Raw genomic sequence first — 19,722 nt, 5'->3', positions numbered from 1 at the left:
CAACAAATATTCAGGACTAATTTCCTTTAGGATACACTGAGTGGATCTCCTTGCAGTCCAAGGGACTCTCAAGAGTCTCCTCCAACACTACAGTTCAAAAGCATAAGTTCTTTGGAGCTCAGCTTTCATTATATACTGTAAGGTACATTAAAATCTGGATTGGGAAACCCAACCAGAAATGGTAGGGATTTGATCAAATCAGTTGAACTCTACTTCTCATATCTTTATTTGCTTTTTCCTGAGTCACAATTCAGTAAACCATTCCAGTAATTTCCAACTTGGCAGTGAGTGTGTTACCTTTTCTAAGGAAAAATGTATTTATTTGCTCTATTCATATGCATAGAGTAGCTAGTGCTTCTCAGGAAACAATGATCTTGATATTGAGAGAATTTTACTTTATCATTTTCCAAAAGTAAAAAGAAAGATCTCTAAATTTTATTGTCTGCAATGATTTTTTAATAGCATCCTTCATAGGAATTGAAACATTTGACCAGGACTCCGAAATTTGTATGGAGTCCTAAAATATTTTAAATCTACTCTATCTTCTAAATAGAAGAACCGCAAGAAGACAGACAAATTCGAAGTGCACCTGGATCTTTGTAAGTTCACATTTTAGAGAATTCCCATCATTACCACTTTATAATAATTTGTCTATCCCTATGTGCAAGGTTCTATGGTGGACTTAAGTTGAAATCACTCTGAATTTCTAAAAATTACTTATTTCTCTGAATTAATTCAAGAGCTTCTGGTGAGCAGTGAGGGTATTGGCTGGCGACACAAGGCTCACTGACACACTAGATGATTCATGACCAAGGAGACTGTTTATTGAGTCAGTGCTTTCCAGTCCAGACCCAAAGACCAAAACTTGAGTGAGAGAAGCTGGCTTCTATTATATTGTGGTGTAGACGTGACTCACTATATGTAGCCATTCTGATATTAAGAAAAATATAGATCAAGGAAATACGCACAGATAGATATAGTATTCCCCTGACCTTTTATTATTGAAAAGATGTAAACAATGGGCCCAAGATCTGAATTAAGTGAAATTGATTTCTTCTGCTAATGGTAAGGACGCTTAGACTGCGAGGACTTCAGTTTGCCTTTTTTGTTAACATTGAAGTGGAATATGGCCTTTGTAGCCTGACACCAAATTAAATCTCAGAGACTGAATTTGGGGTGAAGCAGAAAAGAACAGACTTGGGCCCATGCCTCTTCCGTCAGTCGGGGGAGGGTCCTGCTGGGCCCTCCAGGCACCCGGCAAGTGGGGCCACTCGTTTGCCCGGCAGGCCCAGTGGTGAGCCCAGGGCGGGGAAGAGAGGTCGGGCTCCGCAGTCCCGCAGCCTTGAGGAGCCTCCAGCCGCAGCCTGTGTGCGGACCCGGCTGGGTCGCCTCGCTCGAGAGCGTGTCCCCAGGATGAGAGCCTTGGGGTCGGGCTAGAAAAAGACGGCTCTGCGGAGGACAGACAGGCGAGAAGGGCGGGCTGGGCGCCTCCGCTACATGCGGTGAGGCCGCCGCCCGCCGGCCCCGACCGCGGGCCAGGGACTCGGAAGGCTCCGGGGTGGCTGGGCCGGCCGGCGCCCCCGGGCCACCCCCGTGTCTGCGTGGCCTGTGTTCCCGCCAGACCGCCGCGTCTCGGTCTTCCGGCCCCCGGAGCGCCTGCGCCCCTCGCCGTGCTGGCGCACCGCCCCCAGTCGCGGCCGGCACTGCCCAGGCCCGCAAGGGGCCAACCTCGCCCACGTCCCCAGTCTGGCGCCGAACTGGCCTCGTCTCGCGGGGGGTGCAGTCTCCCTGCCTCTTGGCCGGCGGCCCGCCGGGCGGAGTGCCCTTCGTGTGCCTGGGGGCAGCTGGGCACGCAAGGCTGCGCGTGGGGGCGTAGGACAGCAGTACCGGAGTGTTCTCCCGGCTCCGGGTACTGGCACTGGAGGTTGCCAGCCCCGAGAGGGGCACCCCCCCCCCAACCCAGGGCGGGTGCCCGGACCGGCCCTGTGCTGGAGGCCTCTGACGGTGAGATCCCTTGGCGGGTCCCGGGGGCCTACTTGAATCCGGATCATTTTGAACGGCCCAGGGGCCCCTAGTGGTGGCGCCCAGCCACCACACCTCCACCATCAGTTTGCTGTTCGGGAGAGCTGTTGTTGGAGAAGGCAATGGCAACCCACTCCAGTACTCTTGTCTGGAAAATCCCGTGGACTGAGGAGCCTGGTAGGCTGCAGTCCATGGGGTCGCTAAGAGTCAGACACGACTGAGCGACTTCACTTCCACTTTTCACTTTCCTGCATTGGAGAAGGAAATGACAACGCACTCCAGTGTTCTTGCCTGGAGAATCCCAGGGATGGCAGAGCCTGGTGGGCTGCTGTCTATGGGGTCGCACAGAGCCAGACACGACTGAGGCGACTTAGCAGCAGCAGCGACAGCAGAGTTGTTGTTATGTAGTTGCTAAGTCATATCTGACTCTTTTGTGACCCTATGGAATGTAGCTCGCCGGGTTCCTCCATTCATGGAATTTCTCAGGCAAGAATACCGGAGTGGATTGTCATTTCCTTCTCCAGGATAACTTCTTGACCCAGGGACTGAACTGGTGAATTCTACATTTGCAGGCAGACTATCACTGAGCCACCAAGGAAGCCTCCTGGAGCTTTAGATAAAGTCAAATAAAACTAAGTCAGTGAGTTTTTATTATGTGCTCTGTGACACGTCCCCAAGATTATGCCAGTTTAAAAGATGTGACAAATCTGGGAGTAGATGTGGCAGTTACGACTGTGTTGTTTCGCTCTTCTGCAGGAACATTCAGCATCTAAGAAATAATCCAGGACTTCCACCCCCTGGGAAACTTGAAGCCTATATTATTTGCAGCTCCTAAAACACATAAATTGCAACTCAGGGATCTTCAACACCTTAGACCAAATGAAGCAAAAGGTGGTACATTCCCTTTGTTAAATACAGTAATAGAATAGGGTAGATTTTATCTTCTACCACCAGAGGGTGAAGAAATTGACATATTCTTGATAATTCATAGACAAAATATAAAATTCACATTATAAGAGGCTGACAAGGCACTTTCAAGCTTCGAAGCAAGATTTATTTTCCCTTCCAGTACATCAAAGAAACTTTTCTTTAATTCCAATGAAGTACACAGATAACATTATTCTCCAAAATGTCTATGTTGAGAAAGTCCAGCAGCTCAGACTTAAGTTCCTGTCTTCAAGAGATACTGTGAAAAAGACCAATACCTACAATCCCCCATCAAAAAAACATGATCTGGACTGTGGCCTGTAAGTGTTTCCTGTAAAAGTCCAGAGTGTAAATACTTTAGGCTTTGCGCCAGTATGGTCACAATCACGAAAGTAATCAAGCAAGTCTTCCTTTGTAGAGAAAAGGCAACCACATACAATGTTTTAATAAATAAGCATACTTGTATTCTAAAAAAACTGCATTTATTAAAACAGACAGCTGGCCAAATCTGGCTCAAAGGTCTTAGTTTTCCAACCCCTGATCCAGGTATATCTATATTCTGACCCAAAGTAACATTTCTCATATTTATCTAGGGTCTCACTTTTATGCCCCAACATATATTGCAATAAACATAAGCATGTACCTTAAAGCATTTCCCTCGTGGCTCAGACGATAAAGAATAAATAGTGAAAGAGATGAAACCCTTCATTTATCATCATATATCATTTGTAATGAAGGTATTCTAATGAAGGATATCCTTAGACACCTAATGTTCACCCCTTTAATGCTATTTTCCCCTACATTGATCCAACTTTTGTTCATTTTTCTATATTGTAGGTCATTATTCCTTGCCTTATAGTAAGTACAATTTAAATTTTTTCTTATTATGTTTGCTGAAGACATTTTTTAGAGGCACTTGAACTTTCCAGAGGTATATGCCCTCAGTCTGCAGTGATTTTCCAGTTATTTCCATTACCACCACCTTTTATATCAGCTATCGATGTCAGTGTGTGTCTTTCTAGTAATTCCTCTTCTTAGTCCCATATTTCCTCCCACCAAAATCCAGTCTGCTTTCTAATAAAGAACTGAATTCTGATTGAAAGGCCTAAATAACCTAGCTTCTGGGACTGTATAAATCCCCACAGACCCCTTGGCCCTTTGGAAAAGCACTATGTTTCCCTTACGGGTACACAGACTTTACAGAAACTATTTTTCACAATACCCAAAAGCTTGGTTGCTTTTCTTGTCTGTTGGCCAGGTCCCAGAACATTGAGGTTACTGGAAGTCAGAATAAACATAAACGATGAATTGTCCTAGTGTACTAATACCTCTTTATTTTCCAACTTGTTTATTGGAAAAACTGATAGAAGATTTTTCTTTACTTATTTGGCTACTGAAACTTACTTTCACTAACTTGGATAGTTTAGCACAATGAACCTCAAACTTTGACCCTGATCGGTGGCCACAACCTTTATGGCATCAGGGACTGGTTTCATGGAAGACAATGTTTCCATAGACCAGGGGTGTGGGAAGGTTTGGGGATGATTCAAGTGCACTTTATTTCTAACTTAATGCTGCTGCTGATCTGACAGGAGGTACCAATCCATGGCCCAGAGGCTGGGGACCCTTGATCTAGGGAACCATGTAAAAAATGCCAAACCCTGGGTCTCAACCTTTAGAGTTTCTAATCATTTGATTTTGGAGATAGAAAACAGACATTAGGCATTTTGGTTCTGGTTTTGTTTCAAGATTTCTAGATTATTCTAATGTTAATCAGTGGCTAAAAACTGCTATTTTCCCCTATCCAGTTTCTTTTAGGAGTCTGTGTAAAGAATAAGGAAGGGGTGATTTACCTTGATGCTCCTTTTTTTTTTTTCTAATATGGACTTTCTGTTTAAATGTTCTTAACTTTCTGTGCTTTGAAAAATGCCATGCTGGCTTATTTCTAAGTGGTTGCATTTCAAAATATATGCTTTTTTGGATGATCTCACCATGTGAAACATGTAGTAAAGCTAGACCTTCAGTGTTAAGATGCTTTACTCTCTTTTCTACTATTGCATTGTAAGTAACTGCTTTCAATAACTGTGAAGCAAAATGAATTTTACTATCTATCTCTTGTTCATAGCACCAGAAGAATGGGCCACGACTCACTCCAGCCTGAAAGCACCTCCATCAAGGTCAGCCCGAGGGGGATACAGGGAGCACCCCTATGGTAGATACTGAGGGTTCTCCTCACCTGTGACCTCACCTCAAAGACAGTTCATAGCCTGTGGTCTCCACATAAACAACAACATGACAAGTAATAGTCCTTTTTTTTGTTCCTATTCTAGGGATAACTGCCCATGATTGCTCCCATATATTTCTTGTATTTCCCCTATACAGTTGGCATGACAATGACACTATTATTATTTTACAAGACAGACTAAAAAAGATGTTGGCAAGCATCGTCTATAAACCATCATTCAGTAGGATGATACGCTCTGGGTTGTTTTCATTGTTGTGTGTAATCTTTCTCTCTCTCTCTCTCTCTTTTTTTTTTTTTCAAATTTAACAAAGAGCATGAATCTCTTAACAGACTTTGAGTCTCCATCAGAAAAACTTTGTTTAAGTTTACTAAAAGACTGTAACACAACATTTGAACTAGCTATAATAAAAGTTGTAGATAAGATGTTTTAACCTGTCTTTTAATATCTGTTAGTTAGATGAAGCTGTTTGATATTAAGTTTGTAAATTTAATTTTAAATGCTGTTTTAATGGGGTTGCAAACAAGAAGCTACTGTATGTATGTAGCTAACTGAATTTGTTTAGTGTTTTAACCTGTATTTGTTTAAAAAGGAAACACACACACACACACACACACACATAAAGTTCCATGTGTAAGTTTCTCTAAATAGGAAACCACAATTTGTCAAATATGTTTGCCATAATTTGTCAATAAAGCTGAGAGCTTTTGTAAAAACTAAATTTGGAATTACTTGTTTTCTAGCTTTAAATGCCTGCTTTATTTCTTCTTCAAGATATGCCTAAAATGTTTTCTATTTAAAAATTACAAAAATGAACCCAAGCCTGTTTTAAGATATTTGTGTAATACTTTAAAAGTGTACTAATAACTTATGGTTGTTAAATAATTTAAAAGTTAGAAAACTAAACTGTTACATGAATCATGGTTAGTAGACACTAATGTATAACATGTTAATGGAAAAAAATGGATTTAGAATAATAAATGGATTTTAAACTATCCTCTAAGCTTTATCTTGCTAAACACAAATTCTGGTTGACTTGTTTGCATTAGCTTGTCTCTCGTGAGAAAGAGTAATGGAGTGTAAAGAGGTAAGATTACTACTTACCACTGTCTAAATGCCTAGTTCTTCAACCTTTGAGTTTCCCGCACATTAAATATCCCATCCAACATGTAAGCATTGCGTAGATTCACTTTATTGTTTTCACTCAAAGGAATATGTGGTCTTCATTTGCGTAGTTTACAACAATTTGTTTTGACAAACAAATCATCAGTGTCACTGGCCACTTGTTGCTATTCAACCTCAAAAACTCTATTTGTAATTTTCAGTGCTAAATATCACCTCCCTTGAAGGCAGTTTAGAGGGCTGATATTTCTTTTGAGACTATCAGACTTGATGGCTGATGATTGTTAACGAAATATGTCGCAGGACTCAAAGGATGACTAAACGTTAAAACAGGTAACACTAATAGTAACTCTGTAATTTTGCTATGCAACAGTAATGTTAAATATTCTCAGTTATTAAGTTCCTGATAGTTAAAAAAGTAAACCTACAAAAACATAACAAATAGGTATATAGGTTATTAAAACAACTAATTAACGTTAACTAGAGGCACCAAAATTATTTTACAATATATAACCCTCAAGGTAATAAACAGAACTAAAATTAACAATAATAGTAATGCAACTCTTGTTAACATCAAATGTAAGCTAAATTTTGATGGAACAAAGAAAATGAAAGACTCGATGGTAGGGATGAATGCCAAAAGTGTTAATCTCTTAAAAATGATTTTTTTTTGTTTATGGTGGCTTTTGTCAATGTAATTGGTTTACTTTTTTGCTGCTAACCAGCTTAGGCATATTGCTGTTCAGTTTTTGCAGCTGGAGTTGCATGCTGATAGTTTTATGAAGTATGTGTCTGTCATCAATTAAATGTCTAACATTTATGTTTCACAAAGTGCTATTGAGTTGTATTTAATTTGTACTCTATTTTTTTTTTTCAATATTTCAGGTAACCACAAGCAAAGAGCACATAGTTGAATAACAGGTGTGATGAGCTAAGAAGCACAGAGGTAAGATTATTTTTATCCAGAGAAAGATAGATAATCTTCACCAACATGAAGCTGTGCAGCAAGCTAAAACACCAAATGTCACTTGTTGAAATACTAAAGGTTTACTTTGTTGTCTAGGAATTGAGATATTTGTATCTTCTTTTGAATAAAGTGATCTAATTTTGTATTTACTGGCAAAGTTTTCTGAGCTTAGTCAGACGCTTGTCAAATGAAACATGAATTTGTAGTTAATCTACAGCCCTTTTGCTATGAGCTTCTATATATTACCTCTTCTTCACTGTACAAAGAAAAAGTGTTAAAAATTTTATTCTGCAGGTATAAGAAAAGGAAATCACAATTGTTGACTGAGATAGAGGGGATGGGAAAGGAAGCCCCATAACCAACTCCTTGCCTACTCTCTGTCAAGAAATACTATTTATTAACATTGATATTTAGTCAAATAAATAAACTTACCATCATTTTCCTCATTATCCCATTAAATTTATCAGTAAACTCCTTGTTTCTTATCTGTTGCTGTATTTGATTCAGCAAATATTTCTAAGTACAAAGCACTATTGGGAACTGAAACTTAATTTCTTTTTTTTTTAATATAAATTTATTTATTTTAATTGGAGGTTAATTACTTTAAAATATTGTTCTATACACAAAGAGCAGAAATCTCTAGTCAATAAATCTCAGACTGAAAACAATGCACTGCCAGTTTTGGGATCCACAGACAGACCTGAGAATTGACATGATCTTGCCAGGATGCTTGAAACCAAGATAAAACCCAAGTTTTCTCCTGCTGGGTCTGGTCCTCTTATCACCACACAAGCATTCCTAATATATTGTAGCCTTAAACTAATGCCATAGGCAAGGGATGAGAGAGCCAGAAGATTTCTCTTGACTGGACGGAGCAAAGAGGCTGAGAGACTCAGGGACTAATAGGGGCAGCTTATGCAGGGAGGAGGAGAAGGCATGGCACCCCACTCCAGTACTCTTGCCTGGAAAATCCCATGGACGGTGGAGCCTGGTGGACTACAGTCCATGAGGTCACGAAGAGTTGGACATGACTGAACGACTTCACTTTCCCTTTTCACTTTCATGCATTGGAGAAGGAAATGGCAACCCACTCAGGTGTTCTTGCCTACAGAATCCCAGGGATAGAGGAACCTGGTGGGCTGCTGTCTATGGGGTTGCACAGAATTGGACACGACTGAAGCAACTTAGCAGTATGCAGGGAGGAGGAAGGGAGGGCTGCCTGGGGAGGGAATGGGCTGAAGCAGATCTTGGAGTCCAAACAGCTCAGGATGTGCCTAGAGGAGCAGGTCAATGGGCCATGAGGGTCCAATTCATGAAGGCACCGAGCAAAAGCAAAGCCTGGAGAGATGGGGTTGAGTCAAGTCAGAGTCGTCCCTGAGTACTGTACTAAATTGTTTAGATTTTATGGGAAAAATAAAAGGAAGCCACTGTAGGTTTGAATCAGAAGAAATATTCCCAAGAAAATAAGGCAAAACTTACATTAAGTCTTATAGTTAAGAACTGCCTTTACATCTGAGCGAGCTTTTCTAAGACCCAAACTGTTAAAATAACTGTTTAATACCTTATATTTCCTGGTGGCTCAGTAGTAAAGAATCCACCTGTAATGCAGGAGACCCCAGTTTGATTCCTAGGTTGGGAAGATCCCCTGGAGAAGTGATAGGCTACCCACTCCAGTATTCATGGGCTTCTCTGGTGGCTCAGATGATAAAGAATCTGCCTGCAATGCAGGAGACCTGGCTTGATCCCTGGGTTGGGAAGATCTCCTGGAGAAGGGGCATGGCAACCCACTCCAGTATTCTTGCCTGGAGAATCCCCATGGACAGAGCAGCCTGGTAGGCTACAGTCCATGGAGTTGCAGTCAGACATGACCGAGTGACTAAGCACATAAGATAAATAAATAATGAGAACCTACTGTATAGCTTAGGGAACCCTACTCAGTACTCTATGGTGACCTAAATGGGAAAGAAATCCAAGAAAAGAGAAGATATATGTATACATATAACTGATTCATTTTGCTATACCTTAGAAACTAACACAACATTGTAAAGCAACTATAATAAGTACTAGTCTCTCAGTCATATCTGACTCTTCAGGCTCCTCTGTTCATGGAATTCTCCAGACAGGAATACAGGAGTGGGTAGCCATTCCCTTCTCCAGGGAATCTTCCTGACGCAAGGATCAAACTCAGATCTCCTACATTGCAGGCAGGTTCTTTAGAATCTGAGCCATGAGGGAACCCCAAAGCAGCTATGCTTCAATAAAATTAACTTTAAAAAAGGTTTAAAAAATTACTCTTTTTATAAACCAAGGGGAGAGGAATCTTTAATCCAGTATCCTGCATATTCTTCTTCTCTGATCCTTTTTAAACAGTAGGCTTTATTTTGTAAAGCCAGATAGAGAAATCAGTTGCAATTTGTTACTATTTGGATATATTAATAATATGTTTTTGTCTCCACTGTAATTATTTTATGTTGCTGTTATTGTCATTGTATACGCCATGATTCTCTAATCATTCAGACTTGATCTTCTAATGCATTAACTCAGAGCAGGACTATCACAGCAGAAATGCCAATGTTGAACAAGAGAAAATATTCTTGGCTATTTAAGTTAAAAGTAAGAGTTTTTAAAGTTCAAAAACAATGATTTGTAAGAAAGGAGATTTTTAGTTTCAAAACCTGTGTTTTGAGTAGGTTCAGAATAAGACATAAAAGAGTATATTTTAAAGACTCCTATCCAAAAATAAAGAACAAATTAATGAATGAATTAATAAAGACTCCTATCCACCTCCATATATCTATAAGACAAATATTGTTCAGACTGAGAAGAAAGCTCAAGAGATAGCAATATCTAAGATACTAGTATAAAGACATCAGTGTGGTCTTGAATCTGAGTCTATACACTAAATCAATTATTCAATAAAAGCCTTACGCTCAGATAGGCTTAGAACACAAAAGAAATATTTGTCTAGAGTGGAGCCTGGAGAGGATTCACTGAGTTCAGCTTCACTGAATTTCCCCATCTCAGTGTATTTTAGGTGCAATCATCTAAGAAAACATTTGTATAGAATGTTTCTACATGCTGGCAGGCTTGGAGCTTATGTGGCAGAGAGCCACTCACAGACACCTCTGCCGGAAGGCAGGGAAGGAAGTTGCAGCATTAGCTTTGACCAGCACTGACCAGGATGTATAAATATAATGATGTATTAACATTGCAGTCACTTGTCACATAACTTTCCCAACTCAAAATAAGCAGAAATGAACACAGTAGGTTTCTCTGGCAACAGAGAATGAGAATTTCCCTACGTCAGTGGTCTCTCAGCAGAAACTTTTGATAGAATGAAAACTGTTCATTGTGGCCCTGACTAGTGGACATCTGCCCAATTGGAGGGAGCTTTCTTTTGTCAGTGATACTGGTCCCATTGGATCCTTTCATGGAATCATGTCCCCTTTCACTCATTTCAAAGTGTTGTCTTCCAAAGATGGCAGAAACAGGTACTATGCCAGTTCAGGAGCCAGTGTCTGTATAGATATTCTCATGTCTGACATTTGTCTGTGTAAGTTACATGACATATCAAGCTCTCTAAATTACAGTTGACATTATTCATGTCCATCCTCCACACAGTCTTTCAGATAATGCTATAGCTCTTGGTACACTAATGATCCTGTGACATCAGGGAGCTCAACAAAGCACCAAAGGTAGCTAGTTTGGGCACTAAACACTAATAAGTAAGAAAGTCTTTATACCTACTCATGTATGTCCAACAAAAAGTTTTAGGGCATTTCAGTAGGATTAAATCAGAATCATTTTGATGTCAATTATAAGACCAGATAATACTTTTAGGACTTATTTGTAATATTTAGATAATTTTCACTTTCAGTAGATTAAAGGAACTCAGGCCACAACTGAGTGACTGAACTGAACTGAAGGCCGTTTAGCTTAATAACAACTGAAACACTAACAGTTTTTAAATACATTTGGCACAGAAAGACATGCTAAAGATTTTCATAAATTCCTTTCAAGGAAATTGCTTTTCAAACTATATTATTAAAATATTACTCTTGTTCCTTTTGTTTTCCACTTAAAAATATACAGGTTTGTATTTTGAAATCATAAATGTCCCTTAAAAATGTCACCCTTTAATTATGTAGCATTTTCTTCCTTATCTCAATCTCTGTGTCTCTTGGTTAAAATAATTACAGAAATTTGTCTACTTTGGGAGGCTTTAAAGGGAATAGAAAGCAGTGATTGGTAATCTCCCAAGTTGATTGAATATCAAGTATCAGTTTTAGTATCAAGAAATTGTTAACTTCAGGTTCCATTGAAAAGCTTAACTTTTGTTGCAGAAAAATTATGGAGTGAATGACTGCAAATAGTCAATTGAACAGTAATTAACAAAACTGATCACATTATTTACATTATGTATGAGGCCAAGGAATAACAGCAACAATAATAATGAGGCCATCAGTTTTCTGAGTGTACATACCAGGCAAGGTACTAGGAAGAACAGGTAATCCCATTTTATAGAAGAGAAAGTCAAAGTTCAGCGACTTAGGTAATGTCACAGTACTAACATATAAGAAAACCAGTATTTAAAACAAAATTTTATAGCACATACATTTCCCAAAATGCTGTCATGAGTCCCAACTTTTAATGAATTTGATTCAAAGTGAATCTAAAATCTCAGATAACCATAGAATAATTTTTATTTGTGGCAGCTTACTAAAAAAGCTATTATATTTCCAGTTTTTTAAGGAATCTCCACACTGTTCTCCAAAGTGGCTGTACTAGTTTGCATTCCCACCAACAGTGTAAAAGGGTTCCCTTTTCTCCACACCCTCTCTAGCATTTATTGCTTGTAGACTTTTGGATCACAGTCATTCTGACTGGCGTGAAATGGTACCTCATAGTTGTTTTGATTTGCATTTCTCTGACAATGAGTGATGTTGAGCATCTTGTCATGTGTTTGTTAGCCATCTGTATGTCTTCTTTGGAGAAATGTCTATTTAGTTCTTTGGCCCATTTTTTGATTGGGTCATTTATTTTTCTGGAGTTGAGCTGTAGGAGTTGCTTGTATATTTTTGAGATTAGTTGTTTGTCAGTTGCTTCATTTGCTATTATTTTCTCCCATTCTGAAGGCTGTCTTTTCACTTTTCTTATAGTTTCCTTTGTTGTGCAGAAGCTTTTAAGTTTAATTAGGTCCCATTTGTTTATTTTTGCTTTTATTTCCAATATTCTAGGAGGTGGGTCATAGAGGATCCTGCTGTGATGTATGTTGGAGAGTGTTTTGCCTATGTTCTCCTCTAGGAGTTTTATAGTTTCTGGGCTTACGTTTAGATCTTTAATCCATTTTGATTTTATTTTTGTGTATGGTGTTAGAAAGTGTTCTAGTTTCATCCTTTTACAAGTGGTTGACCAGTTTTCCCAGCACCACTTGTTAAAGAGATTGTCTTTAATCCATTGTATATTCTTGCCTCCTTTGTCAAAGATAAGGTGTCCATATGTGCGTGGATTTATCTCTGGGCTTTCTATTTTGTTCCATTGATCTATATTTCTGTCTTTGTGCCAGTACCATACTGTCTTGATAACTGTGGCTTTGTAGTAGAGCCTGAAGTCAGGTAGGTTGATTCCTCCAGTTCCATTCTTCTTTCTCAAGATTGCTTTGGCTATTCGAGGTTTTATGTATTTCCATACAAATTGTGAAATTATTTGTTCTAGCTCTATGAAGAATACTGTTGGTAGCTTGATAGGGATTGCATTGAATCTATAAATTGCTTTGGGTAGTATACTCACTTTCACTATATTGATTCTTCCAATCCATGAACATGGTATATACCTGTGGTGGATTTATTTTGATGTATGGCAAAACCAATACAATATTGTAAAGTTAAAAAATAAAATGAAGAAAAAGTCAAAAAAAAAGAAAACAGAAAATTGAAAAAAAAATTAAAAGGCTATGATAAAATATTTTAGCTTGACTTGCATCTACTTTGATCTTTCCTCAATTTTGTCATTCTGTCAACAGTTCCACCATAGAAAATGGAGGCAAATGCTACCGTGCTTTGTAGAACAAATGGATTCATTTATACTTTTAAGGTCCGTTTTAATATCAAAAAACCTCACATAAATAAGCATGAAAGAAATTTCAGGCTTTTATTCTTCAATCTATAAGTCAGAACTCTGTTTTAAAGTATGAGAGTCCATTCAAATTAGAAATACTTTGTGTAAACCATGCAATCATGTGTTAAGAAACAAAGTGAAGTTATTACTCAATTTAAAATATTTTAAACAAAACATTTTCTGTTGCCAATATAATGTGTAGCATGTGCCTGGACATTCTAATTTCCTATTAAAATATCTGAGTTGAAAGTAAGACACTTTTCTTATTGATTGGCAGTATCAGTCTTCAATATTCTGTATGCTGCCTTTACCAAAAACAAGTACAGAATGAGCCATCTGAAAAATTGGTAACAAACTACTGAATGCTTATTTTGTTCAAGCTTCTGTTTCATCATGTTTTATATGTCACAGTGGGATATAGACAATTATCTATTTCCAAGAGAAATTTGGAGACTCTTGGAGCCTCGTCCTAGAACCTCACTGGAAGGAAATGTCACCACTGGACACAGGTTTCCTGTCCCCTTAATGCATCTCAGGACGACTTCCACCAACAGGAAAATGTCCCCTCCCTCCTGTCTGTCTCTGTCTGCCCCCACAAAAGTGCACTGCATTTGCCGCATTCTGACCTCACAGCCTGCCTTTTTTTAGATCAGGACATTTTTCAACCTTTCTGATGCCATCTCACCCCTCGTTTCTCAAGGTCGCTGTCGCTGTCGTTTTCCCAACGGCACATGGGATATGAGAGGAAAAAGAAAAAGGCAATTAGTCGATGTCTCTAGGGAAGGGAGTGGTGCCCAATCTATACAATAGGGCCTCCCCCACATTAAGAAATGTTCATTGTATTAATTATGAAACCAATACATACCCATTGTAAGCTAAAAACTATGAAAAGTATTTACTTAAAACAGAAAAAGAACAACTGTTCACATTTATTTATAACCTTTGTGTGTGCTCAGTTCCCCCATTACGTCCAGCTCTTTCTGGCTTGTTCTGTAGCCCGCCAGGCTCTTCTGTCCGCAGAATTTTCCAGGCAAGAATACTGGAGCGGGTTGCCATTTCCTACCCCAAGGGATCTTCTCAGCCCAAGGGTGGAAACTACCTCTTTTGTTTCTCTTGCATTGGCAGGTGGATTCTTTATCACTAGCACCACCTAGGGAGTCATAAGTGAAAGTCGCTCAGTAGTGTCCAACTCTTTGCGACCCCATGAACTATACAATCCATGGAATTCTCCAGGCCAGAATACTGGAGAGGGTTCCCTTCTCCAGGGGAACTTCCCAACCCAGGGATTGAACCTAGATCTCCCACGTTGCAGGTGGATCAGCTGAGCCACCAGAGAAGCCCAAAATACTGGAGTGGGTAGCCTATCCTTTCTCCAGGGGATCTTCCCTACCCAGGAACTGAACTGGGGTCTCCTGTATTGCAGGTGGATTTTTTACTAACTAAGCTACCAGGGGAGTCCTACTGGTCACAAAATCTTGGTTTCTTACCTGTAATGTAGAAGGTGATGCAATAGGTAAGAAAATGTGTCCAATTAGTCTAAGTTCTCAATTTCAAAATAGAAACCTTAAACTTACAAATAAATAAACCTCCTAATGGAATTCAAAAGATCAGTGCATAGTGTCTGTGACTGGAAGGGAGCCAGTTTTATATGTCTTTAACCAGGGAGGATTATATTTAAATGTTACATAAAGATAATCTTCATGATAAAATTAATGCTGCATTTTTTAAACTGTTTCTTTCAATTTTATTATTGGAAACTTTGAATGTAAATGTATTTATTGACCAATACATACTTATTTAGAGCTAACATTAGATGTGCTGCCTTCTTATAAGGCAATATATTTTAAAATAAGTAATCCATCAGATATACTTTGGAACCGTTTAATTATTGTTAACCTCAAAGTACAAATTGGTTTAACTTCTTAAAGACCTTTCTTCATTTCTTGTGAGTAAATTATTCAGGAACATGTAATGATTGTCTTACAAAATGTCAGAATTGTCAGTGAATTAGTAATTTGGGGGGAGGGGGTGTCTTTTTTAATACTGTCTCCTTTTTTATTACAAATTAATCCACAGTCAGGGTTAAAAATTATATTGTATAATGTAAAATGTGTAATGTAAAAATCAAAAGTCTATAATCCTATCCCTTAGAGACAACTCTGTTAATAGATTGCTTTATATGCCTTCTGATTTTCTTCATCTTGTTTCACTTCCCTCCTTCCTCCATTCCTCAATTGCTTGTTACTTATTCATTTGCAGTGAAATTCTACTTTATCCATAAGTGCAATTTTAACTTTCAGAAGTGAGATGAATTTCCTTCTTTTGTGAAAAAGGGATCTATTCCCTTAATGTTTGTTTGTGTGGAGGATTAAAGTTGTATTGTGACACTATGAACTTTAACCCAAAGTACATGCTCTAGAGTGTAAACAAACTTGCTTTCACTTTTTGAGTTTCAGTTTTTATAGGTAAAATTGGGTAAAAAATTAATAGTATATACTCATATAACTGTGACATATATAAAGTAAAATCATACATATATCCCTCTCCCAAATTTAGTTATTCTTTCCCAAGTTATTTTTACTTGACTAAAGACTTTAATTGTAAAATATCTTCATGGTTTTTATCAAATGCATGAATAGAAGCTAGTTTAATCCATAAAAATATTCTTATTACCCAAATCAATTTATAGCCTAAACATTTTTAAAATAGTCTTTACTGAAATCAAGTAATGTAGGCTTTAGAACACAGTTGCATGTCTTGGCTATTATAAACAGTGCTGCGATGAACACTGGGGTACACAAGACATGGAAGCAACCTAGATGTCCATCACAGATGAATGGATAAGAAAGCTGTGGTACATATACACAATGGAGTATTACTCAGCCATTAAAAAGAATACATTTGAATCAGTTCTAATGAGGTGGATGAAACTGGAGTCTATTATACAGAGTGAAGTAAGCCAGAAGGAAAAACAAATACAGTATACTAACGCATATATATGGAATTTAGAAAGATGGTAACAATAACCCTTTGTACGAGACAGCAAAAGAGACACTGATGTATAGAACAGTCTTATGGACTCTGTGGGAGAGGAAGAGGGTGGGAAGATTTGGGAGAATGGCAATGAAACATGTAAAATATCATGTAGGAAACGAGTTGCCAGTCCAGGTTTGATGCACGATGCTGGATGCTTGGGGCTGGTGCACTGGGACGGCCCAGAGGGATGGTATGGGGAGGGAGGAGGGAGAAGGGTTCGGGATGGGGAACACATGTATACCTGTGGCGGATTCATTTTGATATTTGGCAAAACTAATACAATTATGTAAAGTTTAAAAATAAAATAAAATTAGAAAAAAAAAAGGAACACAGTTGCAAAAATGATTATCATTATAGCATTAAGAAAGCATATATTGGGTATAATGGGTATATTATATGGGCATAACATATATAACATGTATTATATGTTTATACAGAAGAATCTTATAATACTGTTGCATATATTTTGCTCACAATGGAATAGGGTTAAAAACAAAGATAAAACTAGCAATAAGTTTGTATAACTATTTCAGCAGTAGTAATAATAATGTGAATAAACAGATATTTACAATAATGGAGTGAACACATAAACATTGTATTGGGTATTTTTAGGAATTATTTCATATATTTTCTCAACAGCCCCATGATATAAGTTCTGGGGCATTCTCATTTTCTAAATGAGGGCACTAAGCCTGAGAGGAGAATTAATCCCACCAAGGTCATAACTGGCCAGTGGGTTGGACTAAACCCAGAGGCTTAATCTTTAGTTCATATGCTTTACTGTGCTCTATTACTTTGATCACAGATTCTGTAGTAAACTAAATTTTAGAGGAAAACAAAATGCAGATATGTAATTCATTCTTCAAGCTAGTAAAAGAATTAAGATAAATTCTTTTACCATGAGTAGTGGCAAAGTCAGTACTAACTTTGAAGTCTAATGATAATTTTCTAAATGCCTCTATCTGCATAAGCCAAAGTATTCAGAATATCTCTTTTTCCTGAATTATCTAGAAAGTAAGTCTTGCTTAGTAACCTTAACTTGATGTAGGTTGTGCCCGACTATATTTATTTTCACATCTTACCATGGATTAAGTGGAAGTTATCTCTGTCTAAGTATAGAATGTAGACTTCATGGAGCTTGACATAAACCATCAATGAAAAATAAAAATAAACTGGATAAATATATGTCTAGAAAAATAGTCATGGTCACTTACTTGTAACAGCATGCTCTATTGATTTCTCTAAATCTGTGTGATTATTATTTAAAAAATGTTTTCCTTTATTGTCTCTTATCCTATATAGATGATATATACCATTTAATGGCAACCCACTCCAGTGTTCTTGCCTGGAGGATCCCGGGGATGGCAGAGCCTGGTGGGCTGCCATCTGTGGTGTCACACTAAGTCGGACACAACTGAAGCGACTTAGCATGCCATTTAAATGTATAATGTATTTATACTTTATAAATATTTGAAAGGATGCCAAAATGAACATGAGAATAAGGAAAAAATCAGTTTAGAAGGTAACATGGCTGAAAGGTTGAGAAAGGCCTATTAGAAGTGCTAAAACAGGTAGTAACACAAAAAATGTAAAATAACCCACCCCTTACAACCTTAAAACACTGGAGTGCCCTAACATCTGAAAATTCTCGTTAAGTCACAACCAGGCAGTTTATCACAAAAAGCAGTGACTAGAAATTAAAAACGTGCCTCTCCTCTAGAGCAAATACAGAACATGTCACTGTTGCATGAGTCTGTTGTCTTTCTCAGAACAGTCACCCTCATGATCCACTGCATTTACCCTTCACTTCCACCAGTAGAGTTGTTTTTTTTTGTTTTATTTTTTAAATAACCTCAAGAAAATTTCTATGTGTCCAATGTTGATTATCAAGAACAAAAATTTGTACCAATCTGATCTTTTAGAAAATTACAAATTACTAGATACATAGAACTTCAGAACTGTTCAGATATATTTTAAAAATTAGGAGTACTAAATGTACAAATCAAGTATACACCAAAATAATTTTATCACATTGGTTTACAAGTACTTTGAGGTTTGAGAGTTACTGTCCTTCAACCTATATTTTAAGAAACATATAGTTTTGTACTATGTAGCTACTATGAGTAAATAAAAATAATAGACCTTATTGGAAGCATTAACTGTATGTTTTCTCAATAAGAATTGTTTCCTCCAGTAAGATTATTATGGGGATATCTAAATAGGGCATCATAAAGGTTAATTCACTAATAAGTAAAACTTGATCATGAGTTTGATTGTTCAGAAGTAAGAGAAGACCATTAATTAATTCTCTCAGGATTTAAGTCCAAGGTATTTTTGTATTTTTAGTAAAATTCAAATGACTTACCAAATCCACATAGTTTTCTGTCTCTAAATATAGCAGTTAATTATGTTATTCAAGGAAACACTTTTACCTGAAAATAATAATAGAAATAAGAGCCTGTTACTAAATTAAAAAAGGTTCTAAAGAAAGTGGCCTTATGACTGTTTGCAACTAAAACGTATTTTGCTGTTGTTCTTCTTCAGTCACTATGGCACGTCTGACTCTTTGTGACCCCATGGACAGCAGCACAACAGGCTTACCTGTCCTTCACTGTCTCCCAGAGTTTGGTCAAATTCAGTCAGTAATGCTATCTAACCATCTCATCTTCTGCCAATCCTTTTCTCCTTTTGCCTTCAATTGTTTCCAACAGCAGGCTCTTTGCATCAGGTGGCAAAAGTTTTAGAGCTTCAGCATCAGTCCATCCAATGGCAGTGTTGGGGGGGGTGCATATTTAGTGAGTGCCCAATAGTCCACTGGGCTAAGTACATTGCAAAGAAAAATGTCATCAAGTGCAGCATCCTGGTTTGAAGATGTTCACTCTTACAGCATTTGTTTATAGGCGACAGGATCAAAATCTTAAATATTAATATTATCATACTCTAGATGTTAGAACTTGTAACTTTACTTTTTGCTATTTAAAATTTACTGAGCACTGAGAGTGTGGCATTGAAATACTTTACAGAACACTTATAATCCTTGCCTTTGAATTTTACATTCCTTACTTGAAAAAAAAAAAAAAGCACAGTGCAGTACATGACATCATGAAAAGATTATGTGAACTCAGACTGAGTCCTTTTATGGTGAAATTTTGTAAGATTCACTGTGTTTTATTTATGTCATGCTAACTGATGACTAAGTATCTGGGTGAAAATGGAGGACTTTATGTGAAAATGAACTGGGTAGCAATATGTCAAATCATATCTATAAGCCTTGACCTCTGTAGCCTG

The 19,722-nt window shown here is 37.9% G+C and overlaps 1 protein-coding gene across 8 annotated transcripts in view; it reads left to right on the top strand.

Annotated features, from left to right (window-relative positions):
- The window catches only part of KHDRBS2 (KH RNA binding domain containing, signal transduction associated 2), a 750,813-nt gene that overhangs the window by 659,265 nt on the left and 71,826 nt on the right, over nucleotides 1–19,722 (top strand). For 2 of the 8 annotated variants that reach the window (XM_061397774.1, XM_061397773.1), the window contains exon 9: nucleotides 7,200–7,260. In XM_061397774.1, coding sequence (XP_061253758.1) covers nucleotides 7,200–7,228 — 29 coding nt within the window. In that variant the 3' untranslated portion in view covers nucleotides 7,229–7,260. Of the gene's footprint in view, nucleotides 1–3,786; nucleotides 3,808–5,074; nucleotides 5,618–6,517; nucleotides 6,648–7,199; nucleotides 12,310–19,722 lie in introns of those variants that run through there. The other 6 variants (XM_061397769.1, XM_061397767.1, XM_061397771.1 and 3 more) reach the window with 6 other exon arrangements.

This window comes from Bos javanicus, chromosome 23, assembly GCF_032452875.1.
Source record: "Bos javanicus breed banteng chromosome 23, ARS-OSU_banteng_1.0, whole genome shotgun sequence".
NCBI lineage: Eukaryota > Metazoa > Chordata > Mammalia > Artiodactyla > Bovidae > Bos > Bos javanicus.
Note: the sequence above shows the minus strand (reverse complement) of the source record. Positions and strands in the feature narration are given on the sequence as shown.